This window comes from Grammomys surdaster, unplaced genomic scaffold (assembly GCF_004785775.1).
Source record: "Grammomys surdaster isolate TR1022 unplaced genomic scaffold, NIH_TR_1.0 133, whole genome shotgun sequence".
In the NCBI taxonomy this organism is placed as follows: Eukaryota; Metazoa; Chordata; class Mammalia; order Rodentia; family Muridae; genus Grammomys; species Grammomys surdaster.
In genome coordinates this window covers 13893663-13918335 of record NW_021604591.1, presented here as the reverse complement: position 1 = coordinate 13918335, position 24673 = coordinate 13893663, and the positions used below count along the sequence as shown (strand labels likewise).

The 24673-nt window shown below is 45.5% G+C and overlaps 1 protein-coding gene across 2 annotated transcripts in view; it reads left to right on the top strand.

Annotated features, from left to right (window-relative positions):
- The first annotated feature begins 10337 nt into the window (after positions 1-10337).
- Positions 10338-24673, top strand: part of St3gal5 (ST3 beta-galactoside alpha-2,3-sialyltransferase 5) — a 55347-nt gene continuing 41011 nt past the window's right edge. The window contains exon 1 of one of the 2 annotated variants that reach the window (XM_028762314.1): positions 10338-10442. Coding sequence is in view for 1 of the 2 variants with exons in the window: in XM_028762313.1 (XP_028618146.1) it covers positions 10364-10442 (79 nt within the window). In the remaining variant the exon portion in view is untranslated. The remainder of the gene's footprint in view (positions 10443-24673) is intronic. The other variant, XM_028762313.1, reaches the window with a different exon arrangement.

Genomic DNA, 24673 nt, shown 5'->3' with positions numbered 1-24673 from the left:
TCCTGGCTAAGGTGCAGTGTCTGAGTGTGAAAAAGATTCCTTTCTTCTCCATATTGTAGCAGGCAGAAGAGCTGGCCCAGTCCTCTTTCCCTGACAGTGAGGTAGACCTGGCCTTGGTGGTACAGTAGAAGGAGAGCTGGTGAGATCTAGGGCCTTGAGTTGCCCCACCCTAACATCTATCTCATGTGTGAACTCCTGGAGCACTTGGAAGGGCCGGTCCTGCAGAAACTCTCTGCAGGCTCTCCATGACACACAGCAACAACAGGAGTCTGAGAGGAGTCCTGGTGAAAATTCAGTATTGATAACGTAGCAGAGGTCAAAGGCCTCAAACCAGGCAAAAGGGTATACTGTGTGACACACCATGACACACTGGTGAGATTTTTTTTTAAATATAAAATCTCTCTCTTTTATCGTTTTTATTTTTATTTTTGTTTTCTTTTAGTCGGAGGCTGCAAGGATGGAAGACAGACATGGGAGGATGGAGAGATGAGTGGGACTGGGGTGTTTGATGTGAAATTCACAAAGAATCAATAAAAAAGTTTTTTTTTTTAACCTTAACTTTTTTAAATTTAGGGAGATGCCTTTTTTAAAAAAGAGATTTATGTATTTTGTGTATATGAGTGTTCTATCTGCATGTACACCTGCATGCCAGAATAGGGCATCAGATCATATTAAACATGGTTGTGAGCCGCAATGTAGTTCCTAGGGATTGAACTCAGGACCTCCAGGGAGAGCAGATAGTACTCTTAACCACTGAGCCATCTCTCCAGCCTCAATAAAATGGTCTTTGTGGGTTGTTTTGCTTTGTTTTAAGAAACAATTCTGGCAATATCATTGCTGTGTAAATCTTCCATCGGTCCAAGTGGTCAGACTCGAAGTCTCCTATCTCTGTTTTAACTGTTCAAAGTGTAACCTGGAGCTGGGACCCGAAGGAGATTTAAGGATGATGGTGTATGTAGAAAGCAGAAGCCTGGGTGTTTTTTATAAGTATATCTCATCTCCTATTTGAGGGGGCTCTTTTGGGGGGCATTAGGCAGAATCAGACAAGCACTATTAAAAATCTGTCCCCTCGTCCGTCGCTAACAGAGAGATTTCACATTGGGAAGGCCTATTAGTCTATAACAGTGTAAGAGGTGTTATTAGCATTTTGTCTAAGCTCCACTCCACTGTTACCTGGCAACAGCCAGGTGTCCCTGACTCAGTATAAAAGAGGCTGCTCATTCCCCACCCCCCTCTGCGCTCTCTCTTGCTCGCTTGCCTTCTTGCTCTCACTCTGTTCTCTCCTCCCTTCCCACTCTCTCCCCAGTCCTCTTCCCCCTCCCCACGTGCTCACTGCCGGCCTCTACTCCCCCTTCTCTCCCTTTCTGCTTTTCTGTCTCTACTCCCCTCTCAACTTCCCTCCCCATCCCCTGAATAAAATCTACTCTATACTATACCGTCCTGTGGCTGGTCCCTCAGGGGGAAGGGATGCCTCAGCATGGGCCCCCGGTGGCACCCCCTCCCCCATACCTGACATATTCCCTCCCTCATCTTTTTATAAACATAACAGGTGTCCCTTAGATCTTAGATTCAGCTCAGATCCCAGTGCCACTGTGGCGTTGTTAATGGTTCATGCTTGTTTGTTCAGTCGCTTGAAACATCTTTCTCGTTAGCCCATTTGGTTTTGCACGACTATGACTCAGGTAAGCTGTGAAGCCTGACCTTATGGTTTTTCAATTCTGTGTATGTATATGCACGTTGTATGTGGATGTGTGTAGGCCTGTGCGCGTGGCGTTCTTTGGAAGCCATCCACCTTGATTTTGTGATGCATTCTCTCATTGTGAACTGGGACTCAACAATTAGGCTCAGCTGGCTGAAAAATGAGCCTCAGGGATCCACCTGTCTCTACTTCCCCAGCTCTGGAATTCAAAGCATCAATCACCAGACCTGGCCTTTTCACAGGATGCGAGGGGGTGGGGGTGGGGAATCAACTCAGCTCCTCGTGCTTGCATGGCAACCCATGGCTAATTGAGCTAGCATAGTTCAAATCTTGGGTTTGCTACTGCTTAAACAGGTAAACACTAGCAGCTTCTTTCATTGCCCTAAAATATGGGGACAAGAAGGCTGCACCCCAAAAAAGAGTCATGAAAATAGACGGAACCAAGTTATGAAAGGGCATGTCACAAGCACTCTACAAAGGAATGTGACGAACACAGGTGAGGGAAGACCAGGCTTCAAGACCTGCCAGAACGAGCGGAATCTAACCTCTTGGGTCCCGCACTTGCCAGAGGATTAGGTCCCTGTGGGGGCGTGGCCTCCATCGGCACCTCCTCTGCCCGCCGGCTGCTTTTCTGTGGTGTCTTGTTGCAAGTTCTTTTCCCTGGCTTTGTTAATCTGGCCTCGTTCTCTAGTGACTGCTCACAGAAAACATTCCTAGAAAAATCTCAAGGGACCAACTTCTTTTGTGTTCCAGGACAGCAGACAGTGGGTTGTTTTGGCTGCTACGGAACTCCAGCCCCTGGGAGTCTGAGGAAGGGACACGGAGAGTCGGTGAGGATCAATTGACATCAGAAAGCTGCTGCTTCAGTAACCTTAGCCTAGGATCCCTGGGTACCGTAGGGTAGAGTCACAGGATGAGGGAATCCTTGCACCCCTACATCACACGTGCTCTCCGTCTGGGCTGAGGCACATTTTCTCCCGTTTCCCCTCTGCGTTCCTACAGAATGGTCCTACAGGCAGAAGTCCTCATAGCTTTGAAGGCACCAGCCTCAGGGGAAGTCCTTCTTCAGTCCTGGTTGTGGGAAGAGAGACATTTGGCTGACAAAAAGAAACAGGCCATCTGGAGAAGCCTGAGAGAGATCTCAGTGAATTGTCCCAATGACTCTCCAAGCTTTTATTTATTGTAAAACAAACAACCCCAAAAAACAACATAACAAGATTAAATAGAATTTTTTAAAGGAATCCCTGAGCCCTGACACCCACACGTGTTTAATTGTTTTGGCTATAAAGTTAGCTGCAAACAACCTGTGTCTGCCTTTCTCCTTCTTTTCTTTTTTGAGACAGAATGACTATGTAGACCAAGCTGGCTTTGAACTCATAGAAGTTTGCCTGCCTCTGCTTCCCCAGAGCACACCTTGCAGATCGTCTTTGTTTATTTATCTACTTTTAGGCAGGGTACTTTGTATCATAGGCTGTCTTGAACTCAATATGTGACCAAAAAAATGACCTTCAACTAATCCTACTGAAGGCTTGGGTACCACTATGCCTAGTTTATGTGATGCTGGGGATTGAATTCATGGCTTCAAGCATCCTAGGCAAGCATTCTAGCAACTGGGCTACATTCCCAGCTCTCTTCTTTTTTTAATTTAACATTTAATATGCTTCTTTTCCTTTTCTAGTATTAATACACAGTGGTCTCCATTGTTGTTTTATATGAATGTGTTTTTTCTCAACTGCAAATATGCCAGCCAATTTGACTCAGGCATAAATAATGATCCTTATCCCTGGAGCACTCGTGTTTATGACTGGGAGCTTTGAGGTTGGGTCCTGGCAAAGCTGTGAGTGAAAGGGAGTTTATTTTCTGGCCCCCTCTGCATCAGAAGGAAGATCTTTCTTAGAGTTCCCTTGTCCTATCCTGATCCTAAGCTGCCCTTTGAAGTTGTGCCCTTGGTTGGGGACTTTTAAAACAGTGGTACTGCCGGGCAGTGGTGGCACACAACTTTAATCCCAGCACTTGGGAGGCAGAGGCAGGTGGATCTCTTGAGTTCGAGGCCAGTCTTGTCTACAGAGTGAGTTCCAGGATAGCCAGGACTATACAGAGAAACCCTGTCTCAAAACAAAACAAAACAAAAAGAAAAAAAACCAAAAAAACAGTGGTACTATACATTTGATTTGTTCCTCTGAGTAAAAGCAATGTGTGTTTATGTAAAATGTTTAAAAAAAACAGAAAAGCCAAAGAAAATAAAAATGTTACATGCTGGTTATGCTGATGCAGACCCTATCTATAATCCTAGCATCCAGGGAGCTTGAGGCAGGAGTATTGGCAAGAGTTTCAGGGCTCCTCTGTCCCTTCTTTCCCTCTGCCTAGGTTCCACAGTGAGTTCCGGGTCAGTTGGGGTTATATGTACAGGCAGCACTGCCTTCAGGCTTCTATGCCACTGTTTTGGCGCCATTTCTGCTCCAGGTCCTCTTCCTCCCACACTCTGCCAGCCACCTCCCAGGTTCATTCTGGAGCTGACGTGTATCATATGAATGATGGCAGAAAAATGAGCTGAGGTCCTGGGCACTTGTTAAAAACATACACAAACAAACATAGAATCCCACTCGGGGGCTTAAGGGTAATTGGTTGACTCCACAGAGTAACCTGTAGCCTCATGCAACTGGACTGGAGGGTGAGTTTCAGCACTGGTTTAATCTACTATCTCAAAAATGTCTGTAAATATCTCAGAAATGTTTTCTTTCTAATCTTTGTACTCTGTGTTTGCACAGCATTAGTTTCTCCTTCAGGCTTACTCTTCTTATAGTCTAAATGGCTATTTTTTACACTTCCTCTGAAGCTAGCAGGAAATGGAAGCATTTCCAGAGATTTCCTCTAGGTCATTCTGGTTCCTGTGGCCAATGATAGGACTGTTCTTTATTTCTAGAAATTACTGAGGCTGCCAATTTACCTCATGTTTGTTGCCCAATTAGAAATTAAAACTGGCCTGGTAGTGGTGGTACACACTTTTAAACCCAGTACTAGGGAGGCAGAGGCAGGCAAATCTGTGAGTTCAAGACCAGCCTGGTTTGCTGAGCATGACAGCCATGGCTACACAGAGAAACCCTGTCTCAAAAAACAAGCAAGCAAGCAAACAAACAAATACAAGTAAAATAAAAACAAACAAAAAAAAACAAAGAAAAAATATTAAAACTGAATATATTTAAAAATATTTATTACATCAGGTATGATGAAATACAACTTTAAGCTTAGCCCTCAGGAGGCAGAGGTAAGCAGAGCTTTGTGAGTTTAAGGCCACCTTGGTTTCCATGGATGGTCCAGGCCAGCCAGGGTGAGACCCTGTTTAAAAACAAATCTAAAACATCAGCACCTTCCTTCTAAACCCAAAATAATATGTGTTACCTCATTTAAAATAATAAACATAGGCCCGGGACTACTGTTCAATGGCGAAGCACTTGTCTAATCAGCATTGGGATCGATAGTATAGATGCCTATTTATAAATAGAAAAAGATAGAGTAATTGGGACTTGGCAGGTGGCTCAGTGAGAAAGAGCATTTGCTGAGTAACTATGAAGACTTTAGTTCAAATCCCCATCTCCCACATAAAAGCTGTGCATGACCATCTGTGCTGGAACCCCAGTGTTAGGGTGGGGGAAGGACTGATTCCAGGAGCTTACTGGCTGGCCAGCATAACTACAAGTTCACTGAGAGATGCTGTCTCAAGGGAATAAATTGAAGAGGGACAGAGACACCACATCCCAAGCCCCATCCTGACGTCATCCACATGCATGCAGAGATGTGCATGTACTGCGTGAATGTGTACACAGAGTCCAACACACACACACACACACACACACACACACACATGAGAGAGAGAGACTGAAACACATAATGCAGAGATTAAAATAAGCCCATCACATGATAACAGTTATAAAACAACAAAACCATTTCTCCTTTTTTTCCCTTATTTTTGACCCAACAGTCATTTATTTTTAAAGTAATACTGTTATTAATTTTTTGAGCCATGGTGGCGCATGCCTTTAATCCCAGCACTTAGGAGGCAGAGACAGGCAGATCTCTGTGAGTTTGAGGCCAGCCTACTCTATAGGGTGAGTTCCAGGATAGCCAGGGCTACACAGTGAAACCCCATCTGGAAAAACCAAACAAAAAACTGTTTCGAGAGTGTCCAACAATGTGATCATACCTACCTTCCCTATTCTCCCAGATCTACTCCCATGGTGCTACTGACTTTTTTCATTTTCTGTAAAACATTTTTGCACATCTTTTTTGTTTGTTTGTTTGTTTGTTTGTTTGTTTTCCAGACAGGGTTTCTCTGTGTAGCCCTGGCTGTCCTGGAACTCACTCTGTAGACCAGGCTGGCTTCGAACTCAAGAGATCCATCTGCCTCTGCCTCCCAAGTGCTGGGATTAAAGGCATGCGCCACCACCACCTGGCATGCAAATCTCTTTTTAGGTGTTCCTTAGTCAAATAACCTGCTTCTATCTTTAATGCCCAATTGATTTTCATGAAAAAAAATTGAGCCTCACACTACTATGTAAACCATCTTAAGATAATTCCCGATATTCTCTGATACAACGAATCTATAACAAGCACATGCTACAAAACTACATGAGATGTTGCTTTAAACAGATTTCCTCTGTGTATGCTGTGCGTGTGCAAGTCTCTGCAGGTGTCCTTAGGCCAGAAGAGCAGGTCAGATCTCCTGGAATTGGAGGACTTACTAGATTTGAGTTGTAAGCTGTCTGATGTGGGTGCTGGGAACCCTGTAAGATCCTCTGCAAGAACAGTACATGCTCTCAACCACTGAGCCATCTCTGCAAACACATGGTTAGCTGTTTTCCTTAACGATCTAGGATTACTTAGCTTATTTTCAAGAAAGTATCTTTCAAGTCAGAGTGCCCAAGGTCATAAGTGTTTCTCTGTAATAAGTGGTGTTCCCTGGAGGAGGAGATAGCTCAGGCAGTAAGAGTTCTTAGTGTGCAAGCATGAAGACCTGAGTTCTGATCCTCAGTACCCATGTAAAAGCCAGGCATGGCTAAATGCACCAGTAACCAATGGGGGCCTGACTAGAAGATTGCTGGGATTTACTGACCACTCAGCTTACCTGAAAAAACAGCAAATTTGGGATTTAGTGAGAGATCCTACCTAAATCAGGTAAGAGTGATAGCAGCACACCCAGTGTTGTACACTGACCTTTGTGTGCACTCTCAGGCTCACACATGTGCCCTCAGCATGCACCCTATTAAAGGAAATTTTAAAAATGGCGTTTTGTGGTCTCGAGACACAGCTCAGCAGTTAAGAGAACACTGGTTGCTCCAAAGGACTCTGGTTTCCTGCACCTGCATGGTGGCTTATGACTACCCATATTTCCAGTTCCTGGGGCTCCAACACCCTCTTTTGACCTCTGCTGGCTCCTCGATACATAGACATAGACACACAGACACAGACAGACAGACAGACAGACACACACACACACACACACACACACACACCAACACCCTCTTCTGACCTCTGCTGGCTCTTCAATACATAGACATAGACACACAGACACACACAGAGACACACACTATTTTTAAAATGTTTTCTGAAAATACATGACTGACTCAGTTTACAACTCAATTACTAAAACATTTTTCAATCATACTCCATCACTTTGAAGCAAGTGTTTTATATGTAGTCTTTATTCTGTTATATAAAATAAGAAAGAGAGCCGGGCAGTGGCGGTGCACACCTTCAATCTCAGCACTTGGGAGACAGAGGCAGGTGGATCTCTGAGTATGAGGCCAGCTTGGTCTACAGAGTGAATTCCAGGACAGCCAGGGCTACACAGAGAAACTATGTCTCAAAACAAAACAAAACAAAACAAAACAAAAGGCAAAAAAATCACCATTTCTATAGAAATGAAATAATGAATGGTAACAATAAAAAATAAAAAGATGCATACTCAAGAATCTTTTTTAAAGATTTATTTTTATTTTTGTGTGTATGAGTATTTTGTCTGCATGCATGTCTTGAGTACCACATGTATACAGTGGCCAAGGAGGCCCGAAGCAGGGATTGGATCACCTGGAACTGGAGTTACAGGGACGTGCCTCCAGCCCCCACAAGGATCTTTGTGATTCGGTGCCGTGATTTGTTTTGTTGTAACAAGGTCTCATGCAGCACAAGCAGGCATAAAATTGGCTGTGTAGCTGAAGATGACTTTGAACTTTTGATCCTCCTGCCTCCACTCCAGTACACTGGGATTCACTCCATCCACGTATTACCCCAACAAATTGGTCATGTTTTCTTGATTAATGACAGGCAGTTTTGTTCACTTTTTGTATCATCACATTTTTATACAGTAGTTCTGACTGTGGAAACTCTCTGAAAGGGGTCCAGAGACACTAAGGAGGACGCAGACCATATTTGTCATTTTTTTTCTTTTACCCCCAAGCAGAACCCACTCAATAGAACCAAAAGTGAGACAAACTTACCAAAATAGGATATTGCAGCTCACAAGGGGAGGGGGAGAAGGTGGCAGAATACCCACAATTCCTGTCATCAGGTTGATTGACTAAGGTAGTAAATGGAAAAAGTGAATTTAGGAAGTGGTAGTTGCCGTTTTTGACTTATTAGTAGTCTGACTGTACAGTAGTCAGAGTCTGGAAGCTTCTCTGAGGCCACTCAGTAAATCTTTGAAATCTATTGTTATTGCTAAGAGGGTGGGGCTCCATACAGGGAGATGTGGGAGAGATCCGAGGCACAGAGATGTCAGAGCATCTGACCCCACAGGCAGGCCTCGGGCTGGTCAAATTGTAGGAGAGTGAGGTGTCTTTACAGCTGTCATCATTCCAGACAGCTACTGTCTGACCAGCCTTGGCCAACCCACTGGCTTTAGCATGTCACAGTCAAGCTTTCTTCCATTTTTTTTCCTTTCTAGAATACTTCCAGTGTCCTCACTTTAAAATCATCCAGATTTGTTATTTTGAATAACCATGAAAGTAGAATCCACCAACTCTGTTCTTTCCTGTTTTTATTCTTGGCATTGACTACCCAGATAGCATCCCTGACCCCCAAGGCACCCCTGCTCTACTCTCCACCCCCCGGGAAAGAATAAAGATGTATCCAGACCAGCTACTCTGCGAGAGCTGTTGAAAAAAGGAAAACTGATAAGGGCTCTTGGCTCGGGTCTAGCTAGGCTCTTCCTGTTCAAAATGCGAGGGTTCTTGTTCGGTAAAAGCCGTGCTTGGTGGAGCTGGGAGAAGAGGGTTCTAACAAGCCTTCTTCCTGTTTGTACAGGCTGACAAACTTTCACTACAAAGCTCCGATTTTCTCAGCTGACACACAGCCATAAGATCTATCATGGGACCTTTAGCAGCCCCAAAAAGGAGTTTGCTATTCATTATCCAAGAAAACTGGAGCTGTATCTTGGAAAGCGTGCCTCCTGTCAGAATGCCCCTTTGTGGTTAAATGTTCTTGAGGTTGAAGGCAAGCTATTCCAATATAACAAAAACTAAGGCACTAGGGCATTTCCCACATACACGTGCAGTAACAAAGGGTCTGCATCCTCAGAAGAACTTGGCTTCGTTATAATATCATTTACTTTGCGGTTTGGATCCCTTTCTTGTCGGCTTTTCTAGAGGATCATGGGAAGAAATATCCTAAAAGGGAGATCCAGTCCAGTTTTAGGCATCTTTAACACACCAATTTTGGGATTTATTAAATGTGTTTTAAAAAATTGTATGGCATTTTCTTTCCAGAATAAGGTATGAGAGGTCAGGGGGTCAGTAGCTTTCAGACAAATGGGATTTGAGTGCTCCAAGCCCAGGTTCTGTTCCTGCTTCTGCCCACAAATGACTTTAAAACTACTCACCCTCAGCCCCATGCAGACCTCAGTTCCCTCTCCTGTTAAAACAAGTTGATTGGTTTGGGTAACTAGCACAGTAACAAACGTCTAGCCCAATCGTTCTCAGCCTTCCTAATGCTGCGACCGTTTAATATAGTTCCTCATATTGAGGTGGTAACCCCTGACCATAAAATTATTTTCGTTGCTACTTCATCTAACGGTAATTTCGCTACTGTTGCGAATCGTAATGTGTCTTCCATTGGTCTTAGGCGACCCGTGTCAAAGCCCGTTCGACCTCCAGGTTAAGAACCGCTGACCTAGCTTGTGTTTGTCTCGTTGGTCTCAGGAACCCAGGACCAGTAACTGTCTGAAGACCAGTGGGCAGCTGGCGAATAAAGCACGTGACTACGTCAAGCCCCTTAGTTCCCCGGCTCCGATTCCTAATTGGATGCTCAGTCAAAGCCTATAACCGGTCCAGAGCCACCTTAGGTTCCACCATCTAATCACGCGCAAGCCTGGAGAGAGTTGGAGAGATCCCCAAGAGCGGGGCACCCTTGTCCCAGGCTGCCTGGCGCCCTGCTCCCCCTCTCACAAGCAGTCGGAGGGGGTCAGCCCGCTCGGAGGCGGGGCCTCGGTGCACTCTGATTGGCTTCCCGCATCCTCGTGACGCACGACCCCGCCCCCGCCTACCCCCACTCCTCTCAGCATCCGCGCCGGGGAGCGGACTGTCCGGGGTTGAATGGGCGCGAGCGCGGCGCCGGGGGCGGGCTTGGGCGCGGGGCACCGGGCTGGCGGCTTGCCAGCGCTCTCTCCCTAGCATGCGCACGGAGGCGGCGGGCGACGCGGCGCCGAGGCCCCAAAAGCCGCGAAGCCAAGCAGCGGCACCTGCCTGCGGAGGTACGTGGCGCAGCCCCTAGTCCTCAGAGCGGACACCAGGGAACCCAGGCAGCGGCGATCCGCCTTTGCCCACTCATACCCCAGGCCCAGCGGCTCCTCCCCAGCCCTGCGACGCCGGACGCGCCTGCGGGGGTACGCGGGCGGAGGGTCGCGGCACCCGGCCGCCTCTATGGGCGCCCCCGGCGCAGCTTGCGCAGGTGTGGACGCGGCGCTGCGGTAAGGACGGCCCGCCCCGCGTGGCAGGTCCAGCCAGAGTGGCCCTCTTCCACGTCGCTTGGTTCTGGGATTTTAATTCATTGCTGGAACCTTCTGAGCCGGCAGAGTCGAGTTGACTCCGTGTCTCCCTTGACTGCCTTGGGGAACCTTGTGCAGGGTCACTAGTGGCTCCTGAATCCTCCTGGTGCATCCGTATGGGTAGACGAGCTATGTGAAGTGGGTAGATTTCTGCTGGTAGAATCCACTGGTGGCCTTCCCTGCCCCCTCTCTGCGGCCAGTCCTGCGGAGGTGACACATTGGGGCTACCGTTTTGGTTTCTTGGAAATTTTAAGCTGTGGCCTGACGAGGGGATGCGTTCTTTGTGCTCTGTTATATTTGTTTGTTTTGCAAAGAGGGTGTTAGAGAACAATTGGTAGGAACCCCGTAGGAGCTCTTGTCCCTACTCCACACCAGCTGGATGACCTTGGCAGAAACTGATAACCTCCTGTGGGGACCTTGCTCTCCAGGTCCGTACTGGAAGACTTAACTTGCTGATGGCTAAGGTCTCTTCCATAATAGGTTTGTGGTTTTAACGATTTAAAATAAATCTGTCATTGATGGGAACTCTCAGAATCACTAGCTGACTTGGAAATGAAATTTTTATACCTTTCCGTCGTAATTCAATTCATATATATATATATATATGTGTGTGTGTGTGTGTGTGTGTGTGTGTGTGTATACATATATATATATTTTTTTTTTAAAAAAATTAGGTGTCATTTACTTAAAAGGAGGAAAAGGCAATTTTATGTGTTATGCTTTTTCTGGAACCGATGAGTTGCAGGTTCCTTCGGCCAAGACCTGTGCTGGGTTTTAGACTCAGAAAAGAAGGAGACTCACACTCATCTTCTGCCCTCTGGTGTCTAGCCAAGCCTTCCTTTGGTTTAGACTGTAAATCCTCTTCGACCTGCAGACAGACACAGGAGCTGGGAGGGAGGGATCTATGTCTATGAAAGGACCAGAAAAACAGATTTTGGGTTCTTTTGTGTAATTCCATATTCTGACAGCTCAGAATGGTTTTTAACATTGCTAGTTGCAGGGCTGGGAATCGTCTGACTTCCCAGTGTTTGGACGAGAGTTTAATATGAGCTTCTAGAGCACTGTAGTCAGTGCTGACATCAGTCCTGACATCCATGTCTGCTATGTGGCAGACGCTGTGGCTGTAAGGTGGACATTCTTAGTTAGGGTTGATAGTGTTTTCCTTACAATTTGAAAAGAAATTGAGATGATTGGGGGTTTTGATGGCTGTTTTTTGTTGGTTAGTTGGTTTGAGTTTTGACTCAGGGATATCATGTAGCTCCAGCTGGCTTTGAATTCACTGTGCATCCAAAGCTGGCCTTGAACACGGATCCAAGTGTTGGGATTACAGGCCTGTGCCAACATGCCTGGCTTAAACAGAGTGAGAGGAAGCATGACGAGGCTTCTGGAAAATGGCATGCGGGGGCTGGCAGGAAATTCTAAAAGCACACATTTATGACGATTCTGAAGATTCATTCAGTTGACATACATTGGTCATAATCAACTTATTAAACTAAGGTAAGTGGTGAATGGTTAGGGAAATATTCAAGAAACACCTGTTCTCAGCTTGCCTCCTCCACTTCTTGCTCCCTTTCCAGGCTACCCAAAGTAGTGGAGAATTAGCAGCTGTCTCTTGGGAGATTAATGGTGTGCTGGGTAGTTTTTAATGTCAACTTGACACAAGTTGGAGTTATTTGGGAAAAGAAAAACATCAATTGAAAAAATGCCCTCACCAGATTGTCCTAGAGGCAAGCCTGGGAGATTTTTTTTTTTTTAATTAGTGACTAATTGGAGAGGGCCCAGCTCATTGTGGGCTAGTGTCCTGATTTGTATGAGGGAGCAGGCTTAGCAAGCTATGGGAACCAAGTCAGAAAGCAGTGTTTCTCCATGGTCCCTGCATCAGCTCCTGCCTCCAGATTCCTTCTGTGTGTCAGTTCCTGTCCTGATGGACTGCAATATGGAATTGTAAGCTGAAATTAAACGCTTTCTTCCCGGTGGCCTTTGGTCATGGTGTTACTGCAGTAGAAACCCTAACCAAGACATGTGGGAAGTAGAAGGAGAGTCACCCTCCACATCTATCTAGCTCTGGAGGAGGGCTTTATTCTGGTCTGCTTGTGGAGCCAGGAGGATGGTCATCACCCTCCAAGAGCATGTTCTTCATTGCTAGTCTGGCTGGGAATGTTTGGCGTAGAGACAACTGGGAGTATATACAATGACAACTGAGGATGGAGAAGGTAGGACTGGATCGGTGTGGGTGGCCTGTGTTAGCAGAGGCATCCACCGGAGGGGGTGTGATTCACACGCCCAGGGTGGGAGGAAGCCATAAATATGGATGGTGGCACTGAAGCTTTCCTGGGAGAGAAACCCAGGAGCTCTCCCATAGAGGGGATTAGTGGAGTGAGTGAAGGAGCAGGGGGAAAAAAACGAGCTGAGGCGGGCTCACCATCTGTTGGTATTTGCTTACCTGAACACCAGATGAGGTTTGCTCCTGTTTGAACCGTTGTGTAGGTACTTGGAGCAGGTTTGTTAATTTCAGCACTTGGGAGATAGAGGTAGGAGGATCGGGGGTTCAAGATTAGCTGCTGCTATAGACCAAGTTAAAAAGTCACCTGGGGTATAGGAGACACTGTCTTGATAGATATAAATAAATACATACTTGCACGCACGCACACACACACACACACACACACACACACACACACACACACACGCAAAGCCACTGATGGCTCAGTGGGCTAAGGTGCCTGTTGCCTAATGACCTGAATTCAATTTTCAGAACCCACACAGTAGGAGAGACCTCTGTTCTCTTCTGACCTCCACATTTAGAAATGTATGTAGGAAAAAGGAGAGGCACCTAAAGTGTATTACAGAACAAATTTCCATACTGAGCATGTGCCACACTCAGATCATGGAACAGAAACCACCAGGACCTGTGTCATACCCGGTCAGTCACTGCCTCTCCTAGCATTTACCCTGGCCTGACTTGCTTCTCTGACCTCGTGTATAAATGGAAACCTACGGTGTATGGCTTCTGTTGCAAGCACTAAGTGACAGAGGCCCTCCCTGTGCTGCCTGTGGTTATGGCATGTTCACTGCCATAGCTCAGGGTGGTCACAGGGTAAGTTTAGTGCCTCTTGTCTGTGATCAATTGTTGAGTGTCAAACAGCTTCCAGTGTTTGTCTGCCCCAGATAGTGCTGCTGTCACTCCTCTGGTGCCCAGCTTTGGTAAAGCGTGCATGAGTGCGTTTCTGGGAATCATGGGTTTATTACTCACTCTGAGGACCCCCAGGCAAAGCTATTTTATTCTAGTCTTAGAATTAACCATGGTGGGAGCTCCTCCATCATCAACCACGAAGACAGTTTCCAGATGGTGGTGCCGGCATTGCTTTTCCAGTGGGAAGTTCCTGCCTGGCCCTGTTCTGTATGGCCTCAGGAAGAGCAGTCCTACAGAGTCCAGGCTCTCCTTGGGTCTAACACAGGGCAGGATGAGCTCCAAGATCCTCTTGATGTGGAGAGTGTCTTTAGCCGAGTGCTTAGTTTGATCTTAGTCTCCACCCAGCTTAACGCAAACAAACCTCCACCCAGTCCATTTAACTTACCTACAGGAAAAGCCTAGTTTCTTGTTTGAGTTTTTGAGCAATAGAAAGCATTTTTACACTTCAGTTACAGCAGGGAAAAATTCCCAGGGGTGAATTCTTGGATCGTGAATGAACTCCTGTACTCTTTTTTTCCCCTTCAGGCTTAATACCATCTGGGGTTATAATAGGTTAGTATCATGTGACTGGGTTTGATAAGCTCAACAAACAGCAAGTAAAAGGTCTACTTTATGAATAAGACTTAAATATTTTGAACGTTGAAGCCACTTTTAAAAGTGCTTGTTTTCAGATAAGGGCTCGAAAAACCTAGTCTGATCTTGAATTTTGACTCCTGCCTCCCCTCCCTAGTGCTGGGATTACAGGCCTGTGGTACCATAAGGTTGGGTACCATAAGACTATCATTTTCATAATGGCAGGCTATGTATATCAAGAACCAAGCAGAGCCAGTGTTTCTGTTAGACAGAGGCTATCTCCCTCCTGGCTGTCATGTCTCCTCTTCTGCCTCTGCTTTCTCATCTTCTTCTAGCTTGTTATTTACCTCCACAGGTTTTTCTCTCTTTATCTAGACTGGCAGGCATCGAGAAATTCAAGAGGACAAAGTGGCTTCTGGTCTTCCCTTCTCTTTGCTTCCCATTTTCTGCAATCGAGATCTTAGTCAGCAGGGGTTATCCTCCTCTGGCAGGGGCTGCAGCTATCTTTATCTGTATGTTCCTTCTGTTTGGGTACTCTCCTGTGGAAACACCTGAGCCATACCTGCAATTTAAAATTTTCTAGTAGCCTCCCTTTTAAAAAGGTAATAAAACAAAACAAAACAACAACAACAACAACAACAACAAAACCTGGCAAGGGACTAGAGAGCTAGCTTTGTGGTAAGAAAGCTTGCTGCTTTTACAGAGAACTAGGATTCCATTTCTAGCATCTAAGTCAGGCAGCTCACAACTGTCCATAACTCTAGCTGTGGGTTATGCAATGTCCTCTGCCAGCCTCTGTGGGTATGTAAGAGTGTGCTACACACAAAATTAAAAAATAAAATATGGCTGGCAAGTTGGCTCAGTGGGCAAAGGCCTCTGCTGCCAAGTCTGATAACCTGAGTTTGATACCCAAGCCCCAGATGCAGGAAGGAGAGAATTCAGAAAAAGACCCCTCACAAGCATGATCTCCACTTGTATACCATGGCATGTGTGCGCGCATGCACACACACACACACACACACACACACACACACACACACTAAAATGTAATAAAATGAAAAATAAGAATAAAAACATAAATCTTTTAAAAAAATAATAAAAAGAAACAGGTAGATTCAAGCTTCCATTTCTCTGGAAGATACCGTGACTTCTAAACTCACACACACCTAGTGCCCACAGCTTCTAACCATATGCAATCCATTAATGAATATTTTATAGTCGGTTAGTCATACTCAGTTTTCAAAGCCTGCTCCCCGCTGCCTATACTGTACAACATGAGAAGTGGTTTTCTGTCTGACCTTACCTGGTATACAACTGTTCCATAGACTAGCTCATTGATTTCACCACAGTGCTGTGAACTTGGTACCGTTATCCTTCTCATTTTAAAAAGGAAGGTATTAAGCTAAAAAAGATGTAAGAAGTTGCAGAGGGCAGAGCTAGGATTCAGACCTAGGCTTAGAGGTAGTAGATGGGGCTTCTGTTCCCATGTCTTTGCAGCAAGTAATATATTCAAGTCTCTCAGAAGATATCCCATCAGAACGGATGATATTTGGGGCTCCGTGGTCAGCCTTCTGTCTCGTACTGCCTCATGAGGGAGTGTCTCCATCTCTAGTCCAGCTTCAAGAGAGGTTTCTTCAACATCCGGTTCTACTTAGAAGAACCCCTCTTACTCCTCCAGTATGATTTCAGCACCCATGATAGGAACAGTTTATTTCTCTGTCAGCCTCACCATATTGTCCCTCTTGGGCTGGACCCTTCAAACACATTATCCTCAGACATCTCCATTCAGGTAGGACCTGCTGTCCCTACACTAGTGACACCTGCCCTCCCAACCCCCTACAGTTCCTATTCAGACAGTGCCAGAGAAGCATTCCTTCTTCAGGGGAGCCTTTTAAAAGATTCTCTGCCCCACAGCTCTAAAACCACTTGTAATACTTCGCCCTAGTGTCCAGTATAGAATCCAGTAAGAGCGACCACCCTGGGGATAACGACACTGGCGGTGGATGTACTGGTCTGTTTCTCTGCCTTTATTTTTTGTTTGTTGCTTGTTGTTTCAGGTGGGATTGTAAGACCTTCTGAAGCAAAGGCGGAGTCTGTGTTCCTTCTTGCTATATGTCCAGATACACAATCTGTATATGATTACACCTGCTATGTCTGTTTGGGAGCCTACCTAAATGCTGGCAAAAAATCCCACTGAGTGGATGTCCTGGGGTCTGCTTAGTTGAGTCTTCTGACCACTGTCCCTCAGGTCCCCCCGTATCAATCCTCAGCACACCTCTGGATAACCAACATCTTCTTTCCATCTGGAACCCACTCTGAAATCCTTCTTCCCCTGGAGTACTCACTGGCTCATCATTCCTCTGGAAGGCCTCCCTGATTTCCTCTGATGGACTTGAGGCTCCTTACCCACCAGGCCCATGATCTCATTGTTGGTGCTTTGGGTTTTGGGGGTTCTTGGTCATATTCATAGAGGAAAAGGATTATGCCCTCTTTATTTTTCTATTCTCAGTTCCTGATATGTAATATTTGTTAATTAAATGTTTATTTATAGGATTATAAGTCTGGGCATGGTTGTTTATGCTTGTAACCCAGGGAGCCTGAGGTAGGAAGATTACATTGGATTTAAAGCCACTTAGTTAAAAAAACAAAATAGGGGCTGGAGATATGGCTCAGAGTTAAGAGCACTGACTGCTCTTCCAGAGGTCCTGAGTTCAATTCCCAGCAACCACATGTTGGCTCACAACTATCTGTAATGGGATCCAATGCCCTCTTCTGGTGTGTCTGAAGACAGCTACAGTGTGCTCACAAACATAAAACAAATAAATCTAAAAAACCAACCAACAACAACAAAAAAATAAAAAATAAAAAAAATTAAAACAAAACTGAGGGATAGGGAGAAAGGTTGAAAAAACAAAGCAATTTCTATACCAGTGTAGACCAGCCCTTCCCAACCAAGGCTATATGAGAAATTTAAACTCTAATATCCAAAGGCAGCCTATGTTATACATTAACTTCTCTCTTATGCTTCTGGAAGGATTCTAGTTGTTTGGCCATTCTTGGGACAATTGACAGAATTCCAGCCCTTTGTTATAGGGCTTCATCCCCAGTGGAATTCGGGTCATAGAAGGCTAATATAGACAGCTCCACCCTGTTTATGTAGAATACTTGTGACATAAAAGCTGGCAGAATATAGATAAGAAGAGTGGTAGCAATGGGCGCCCCTGAACTGTAGGATGTCTTTCTAATCTTCTTTCCACTGTTAAATATCCTCTGACATTTCTAACTTTGTAAAAACAAGAGTTCAAGGCTGGAGAGATGGCTCAAGGAAGAAAAGAGCGTGTGCAAATGTGAGGGCCTGAGTTCAGATATGGAGCACCTACATAAAGACTGCATGTGGCTGCAGTCTGGGTACCTCAGGGTTGCTGATGGGTCAGGGCAGGAGACTGGCCAGCCAGCTTAACAAAAACACAAAACAGAAAGGGTAAGACAGACAGTAATAGACAGAGACACCTTATGTCCTTCTCTGGCCTCTTGAAATGTCTCCTAGATAAAGCAAATTAGAGGAGGAGGCGGAATCACAGAGTAGAGCCCCCTCAGTGTTCTCAATAAAAAACACAAACAACTAAACACAAAACAAAAACAGGTATTGGTGTGACTGTCAGCTCCCTGGGTTCAGCATCTGTGCTTGTTTCTGGATTTCTCAAGAAGTCTTTAATAGACACACAGCAACTAGTACAGTCTCGGGTCCTATCTGGAGAGTATATAATATTCTTTCTTTTATTGATTTTTAAATTCTATTTTATGTGTATGAGTATTTGCCTGCATGTATGTATGTGTGCCATGGGCATGCCTGCTCCTCATAGAAGCCAGAAAAAGGCATCAGATCTCCTGGAACTGGGGTTAGAGATGGTTGTGAGCTGTTGTGTGGGTGCTGGAAACTGAATTAGAGTCCTCTACAAGAGCAACAAGTGTTCTTAACCACTGAGCCACCTCTCCAGCTCCTACCCAGTTTTCCTCCTAGCTAAGAGGGAACATGGATTGAGGTTCCCGGAAGCAAACGTGGGAGGACACCCAGCTGCTAATCCATTTTCACCAACTCTGTTCTGACAAGTCTTATTCCTGAGGTGCGAATGTGACCTTACCTAACTTACAATGTATCCTTTTCTCTACCAGTGACTACTGAAACAAGCAGATTGGATGAAGAAAAAAAAAAAAGGAACTTTACTTAATTCCTAGGTGTGGTAGTTTGACTGAGAATCACACACACACACGCACACACACACACACACACACACACACACACACACACACGCAGGCTCATATATTTGAATGCTTGCTTCGTCCCTAGTGGGTGGAACTGTTTAAAAGGATTGGGAGATACAGTGTTTTAGAGGAGGTAAGTCACTAGGGATAGGCTTAGATTTCCAAAGCCCGTGCCAGGCCCAGTTTCTTTAACTCTGCTTTCAGCTTGAGGATCGGGATGTAAGCTCTCAGCTGCTGCCCCAGCACCACGCCTGCCTGCTGCCCTACTTCCTGCTATGATGGCCATGGTCTCACCTTCTGAAACTATAAGCGATTAAAGGGTTTTTAAAATTGAGTAGCCTTGGTCCATTGCCTCTTCACAGCAATAGAATAACTAAGACACTAGGATTCTCCAGTTCACAAAGAGAAAAGAGCAACTGGCTTACGCCACCTTCACCAACTATTCACGTGAGGTGTCACCAGTGCCAGGCTGGGTGAACACCGTGCACCTTCTAAGAAAATGCTGAGAGGAAAGCACAGCCTCCCACTGTGCATAACTCAAATCTGATAGTGAAGAAAAAATCAGATGAACCCCAACTAGGGAACATACTGCAAAACACTTGGCCGTTACTTTTCAAAAAATGTCAGGGTCACATGAGAGATAACTGAAGTGTTTCAGATTAAAGGAAGCTAAACAGACATGACATTAGGCCTCATATGTGATCCTGGGTGCTATCCTGGAAAAGGGGGGAAATTTTTTGTTTCTGTTTTTGTTCAAAAATCATTGCTTGAAACTACCAGAGAAATCTTCCTGAGACCTTTATATTAGACTCTAGTTCTGAGTCAGTGTCCAGGCCCCACATTGGTCATTAGACTGTGTCCATATAAGGAATGACTTTATTTCTAGGAAAATAAAATATTTAGAATGTGACAGTGCCTACAATTTTCTTTCAGGCTTTTAAATAAATTATGCATATTATATACTAATAGAACAGCAGCACACATATTAACCTAGGGGGCCAGTTATCTGGGTGAAGAGTAGATGAGAATATAAGTATCATTCTTGCAATCTTTCTCTAAGTATAAAATTGTTTCAGAAAGCAAAGTGGACACCTCTGCAGCCTCCAGCTCACAGTGTTCTGACACTGTGGACACAGGGCTGTGGCATGGCTGCGTCTTGTGTGGCCGCTGCTGCTCGTTTCCTATATTGTTGAGCTTTCCTCAGCATCTGTCCCTTCTGACCTCTGCAGGGAACAGAATGAAGGCCTGGTCTCTGTTGGCCTCAGAGTTCTTTCTGCTATACCCACTATTGCTGCTATTCTAAGAGGCTTCCTGGTTTGTGGCTGGCCTCAGGGACATCTGGTCAGCCAGCTCTGACCACCCCTACTCCCCATTTCCTGAATTCAGCTAGACCTACCACAGACCTGTAAGAGAAGTTTCTCACACAGACTTTGAAGTGTATTTAAACCCAAACACACATCTGTGCATTGTAAGATGCTATGGTCCAGCCCTTGATAGTAGATAAGCTACAAGCCACACATTTGCCTAATAAAGATGGGTCTGCCCATGTTGGTATTGTGGCATACACTAGTGATTCCAGCACTCAGGAGACTGAGCAGGAGGATCCTGAATTTGAAGTCATTCTGGAGTAATGGGGGTCTCAAAACAAGACCTACAAAGCAAAAAAAGTATCCCCCCAATGTCTCGAGAGAACCCTGAGTTGTACATTTCAGTAGAAATCTTACACCTATTTTTATTAATTTTTGAGAATTTCATACACGCAATGTACTTTGATGATCCCCCCAATTCCTCCCCTCAAACTTCTATCCTCCTCCCCCTTCAGACTGATTCCAGTTTGTTCTGCCCTCACCCCCAACATTTTAAAATCCAGTTTGAAGAACCTTCCAGCTGGGTTCCTCTTTGGAAAGGTAGTGATGGGGGCCAGGTCTTGGATTCAGAGCAGGATCTCCAAGTTGGGGCTGTAATGGTTTGTGGTGGGTAGCCTCGAGGGCCCCTCTCTCTCTCTGTAGTGTTCCTCTGAAACTGCTGAGCTCCAGTGAACAGAGGAAGAGAGACTGACACAAATCTTTGTTCCTCTTTTCTACCTTTCTTTCCCAGTCTTCACTTGCCAGAACTGTCCCCTTCTCTACCATTCATGGCTGTCTACCCTCAAGCCCAGCCCAAAATAAACTTTGTTGTATTCTCTGTGTGCACATTGGAACTTAAATCTTGCCCACTCTTTCCTTTTTGGAGGTCTTTAGACTAACTTCTGCCATGTACTCTTGCTTCCTTTCTCTCCCTCCCTGGCCCCAACATTTTAATGTCCATCCAACTGGCCAAGCTATTTACCATTCTTTGGAAAGTCAGACTCGTGAGGATTCTAACATCCCAGGAAGGAAGAAAAGCAATACAAAGTTTTTGCCCAACCTGAATTTTTGCAACTAGTGAACTTACTCCAGCCATGATTTGGCCCACATCAAATTGACAGATAGCATGTCAACTCTTTCCTGTTCTGAGGAAGGTGGCAGCGCCAGGCAGATCCAGTTGCTTTTGCTCCCAGGCCTGTCCCTACTCATATGTGGGACAGCCATTGATTTGTTTGCCTCATCTCCCATTCAAGGGTTCTTATGTGCAACCTGGATACTTAAGAAACATCCAGTGAGCTGGGAACAATGCTGCAGACCTTTAACCCCAGTACCTGGGATGCAGAGGCAGGCAGATCTCTGTGAATTTAAGGTTAGGCTGGTCTATATAGTGAGTTCCAGGAAAGCGAGAGCTACACAAAGAAACCCTGTCTTGAAAAAAAACAAAAACAACAACAACAAAAAATGCCTATACTTTAGCTGGGGGGCAAGTGGCACACAGTTCTAATCCCAGCACTTGGGAGGCAGAGACAGGCAGATCTCTGAGTTCCGGGTCAGCCTGGACTACAGAGCAAGTTCCAGGGCTACACAGAGAAACCCTGACTCAAAAAAAAAAAAAAAACCAAAGACAAACAAATACATAGATAAATAAATGAAAAGAAACATGCAGCGATGGTTGTGTGTGGATTTGATGATGGTGGATACAGGTGAATTTGGGTGCACTTTCAGAGTGGTCCAGTTGCAAGCTGCTGGTCAATCCCTTCGGCCAAGTAGTGCCTGTTAAGTGCCTTTTGCACAGTGGCACTCTTAGGTAGGCTCCTGAGTTCAAACAGTGAACGTAAGGACAGAACTCTCACTTAGCAACCTCCTACAATGTTCCTGTGCCCTGGACAGCTCTCCACCTGACCCTACCTGCCCTTGGCGTTTGGGGGAGAGTTGGTGCAGAGTCAAGGATACAGACTCTGGAGCAGGTGAGAAATTCTGCAGCAAGCTCATCTGAGCACTGCTGCAAGCTCCTTTAATACCCTCCACCTGAGCCCCCATTGGTCCCAGGAAAGTATCTGTTCTAAACAGCAGTTCCTGATTGGCTGGTGTTATTTGCAGTAGCAATCCCTGGTCTCTCAGGCAGTCCTCAATTAGGTCCTCCTGCTGGAGATGCTTCTGCAGCTGCATGGCCCCAGTGTTTATATAGAGGCAGCCCCTCTGTTCTGCTACACTAGGTTAGTGCGGAGCACAGGTGAACTGTCTGAAGTCAGTGGCCGTCTCCAGCACAGGGAAGTCAAGCAGCAAAGCAGATGAGCAGGTTGAGAGGTAATCAGCTGTTTTTCAAGGGTCTTAATTGAGGAAGGCTGAAAAGCCAGGCCCCAGGGAGTATTGGGTAAGATACTGGAGCCGCACCATCTGTGTCCATGAATCGCATTCTCACTTTGGAGGATGAATGTTTTTAGAGAGTATTCCAGGCGTTCAGAATTCACTGCCTTAATATTTTAGACTTATAAAGAGCAGAGAATTGAGTGATTGTAATGATCCCCCTTTACATCAGAGGGAGCTCATTGGTGTAGATTAAAACCCTCCCTTGGGATCATGAAGGATTAATTGGCCACAGCAGTAGGGTGCAGAGAGAAGACAGACCCGTATGTCTTGGCTCAGTTTGTAGAATCTGGACAGCCTTCAGGCCAAAACCTGTTCATCCCATGTGTTTATCTCTGCCGTGGAAAACTTGCTCTTAAAAGGAGGATTTATTTCGAAAGTGCTGTGCCCACATTACATGAGGGAGCTTGCTTGAAAGTGGATGTCCTCATCTCATCCTGTCAGGTGGCACAATCTGGGCATGAAGTGTAGGGATTTGCATTGCTTTACAGCCTCAAGTGATTCTTGTCCAAGGTCAGGTTGCAAAACCCTGGCTGAGGTGACAGAGGGAGTGTTGGGGGGAAGCTCAGCAATCAGTACTTTCTGTAGTTTTGTGGTGGTAACTACTTACTTGTGAAGTTGGATGAGGCCCTGCCTACCCTGTGGACATGGGAACGGAAGGACGCTGTGGATGGCATGCTTTCCCCTTCGGTGGTGACATGGGACTGAGATAGGTGAAGTACAAAACAACGATCAGTTGGATCTAGGAGTGGGTGCTTTCCTCCCACAGCCGTGCCCTGGCTTTTAGCCTGCTTTGTCCAGCCTACCTGTGTGTGTGTGCTCAGACCAGTGCGGTCATTGTCTTGTATACTGTTGACAGGTAAGCACCTGACCACCATCTTGATAAACCAAGATCTCTTGAAATTGTACATTGCCACCCCAACACAGAATATTCAATATTGAAATGCAGGCATCATTAGTTTTAGTTCTTTAACGTAGCCTGACATGTAAGTCTAATTACCCTTCTTGGCTTTCATATGAGGTGGTGTTGAAATATTAATATGTATGGTAACTATCCCAACAGTGCCAGGGTGCTTTTGTTCCCCCAGGGACATGTGGCAACATCTAGGAACATTTAAAAATTATTACATTTTATTTATTGAAACAGTGTGTGTAGGTGTGTAGACATGAGTGCCATGGCAGGAGTGTAGAGGTCAGAGGACAAACTCCAGGAGCCTGTTCCACCACTGTGTGGGCCTTGGATGGAACATGGGACTTCAAGCATAGAAGCAAGTGTCTTTACATAGTGAGCCATCCTGTTGGCCCAGGGAATAAAATTTTTTAAAAAGGATTATTTATTACTTATTTTTATGTGTATTATGTGTGCTTGCCTATGTGAATTTATGTGCACCAAGTTTGTACAGGTGCGCATGGAGGCCTGAGTACATCAGATTCCTTGGAACTAGAGTTATAGGTGGTTGTGAGTTGCCTCCTCCTCCCTCTCTCTCTCTCTCTCTCTCCCACACACACACCGTGTGTGTGTGTGTGTGTGTGTGTGTGTGTGTGTGTGTGTTTTGGGAACCAAACTCAGGTCATCCACAAGGGTGATAAGCACTCATAATAATGGAGCCATCTCTCCACTCTCCCAAGAGACATTTTTGATTGACACACAAGAGGAGCAGGAGGAGGAGTGGTTTAGAGATGCTCCTGAATGTCTGATGATAAATGGGACCACCCCTTCCCACCACCTGTGGAGCTGAACATGTCCGCACCAAGGTAGAAAAACAATGTGGAAGACTAATTGAATACCTATCTCTGTTGTTACAGGCTAGGATTCTAAGTAAGCTGTGTGTGTGTGTGTGTGTGTGTGTGTGTGTGTGTGTGTGTGTGTATGTGTGTGTGTATGTGTGTGTGTGTGTGTTGCAATGCTAAAGCTAGTCTGTGGTTAGCTACCAAGATTGTGTGGGGATGAAAATCGCTTGGGCAAGGAAGAGTAGGTCGACTTCTAGAATGGAGAGAGAAGTTAGAAGTCAGAAAGTTAGAGCGTCCAAAGCCATGCCTGTGTAAGGCCTGGTGTGCTCCTGAGTGATTTTATAGTGGTTCTGTGAGGTTTACAACATGTTCTGCAATACATAGACAGTGAGCTCTGTAGTAAAACAAATGAATGGGCCTGTCCTCTCACACTGCCTTCCTGTCCTCTCACACTGCCTTCCTGT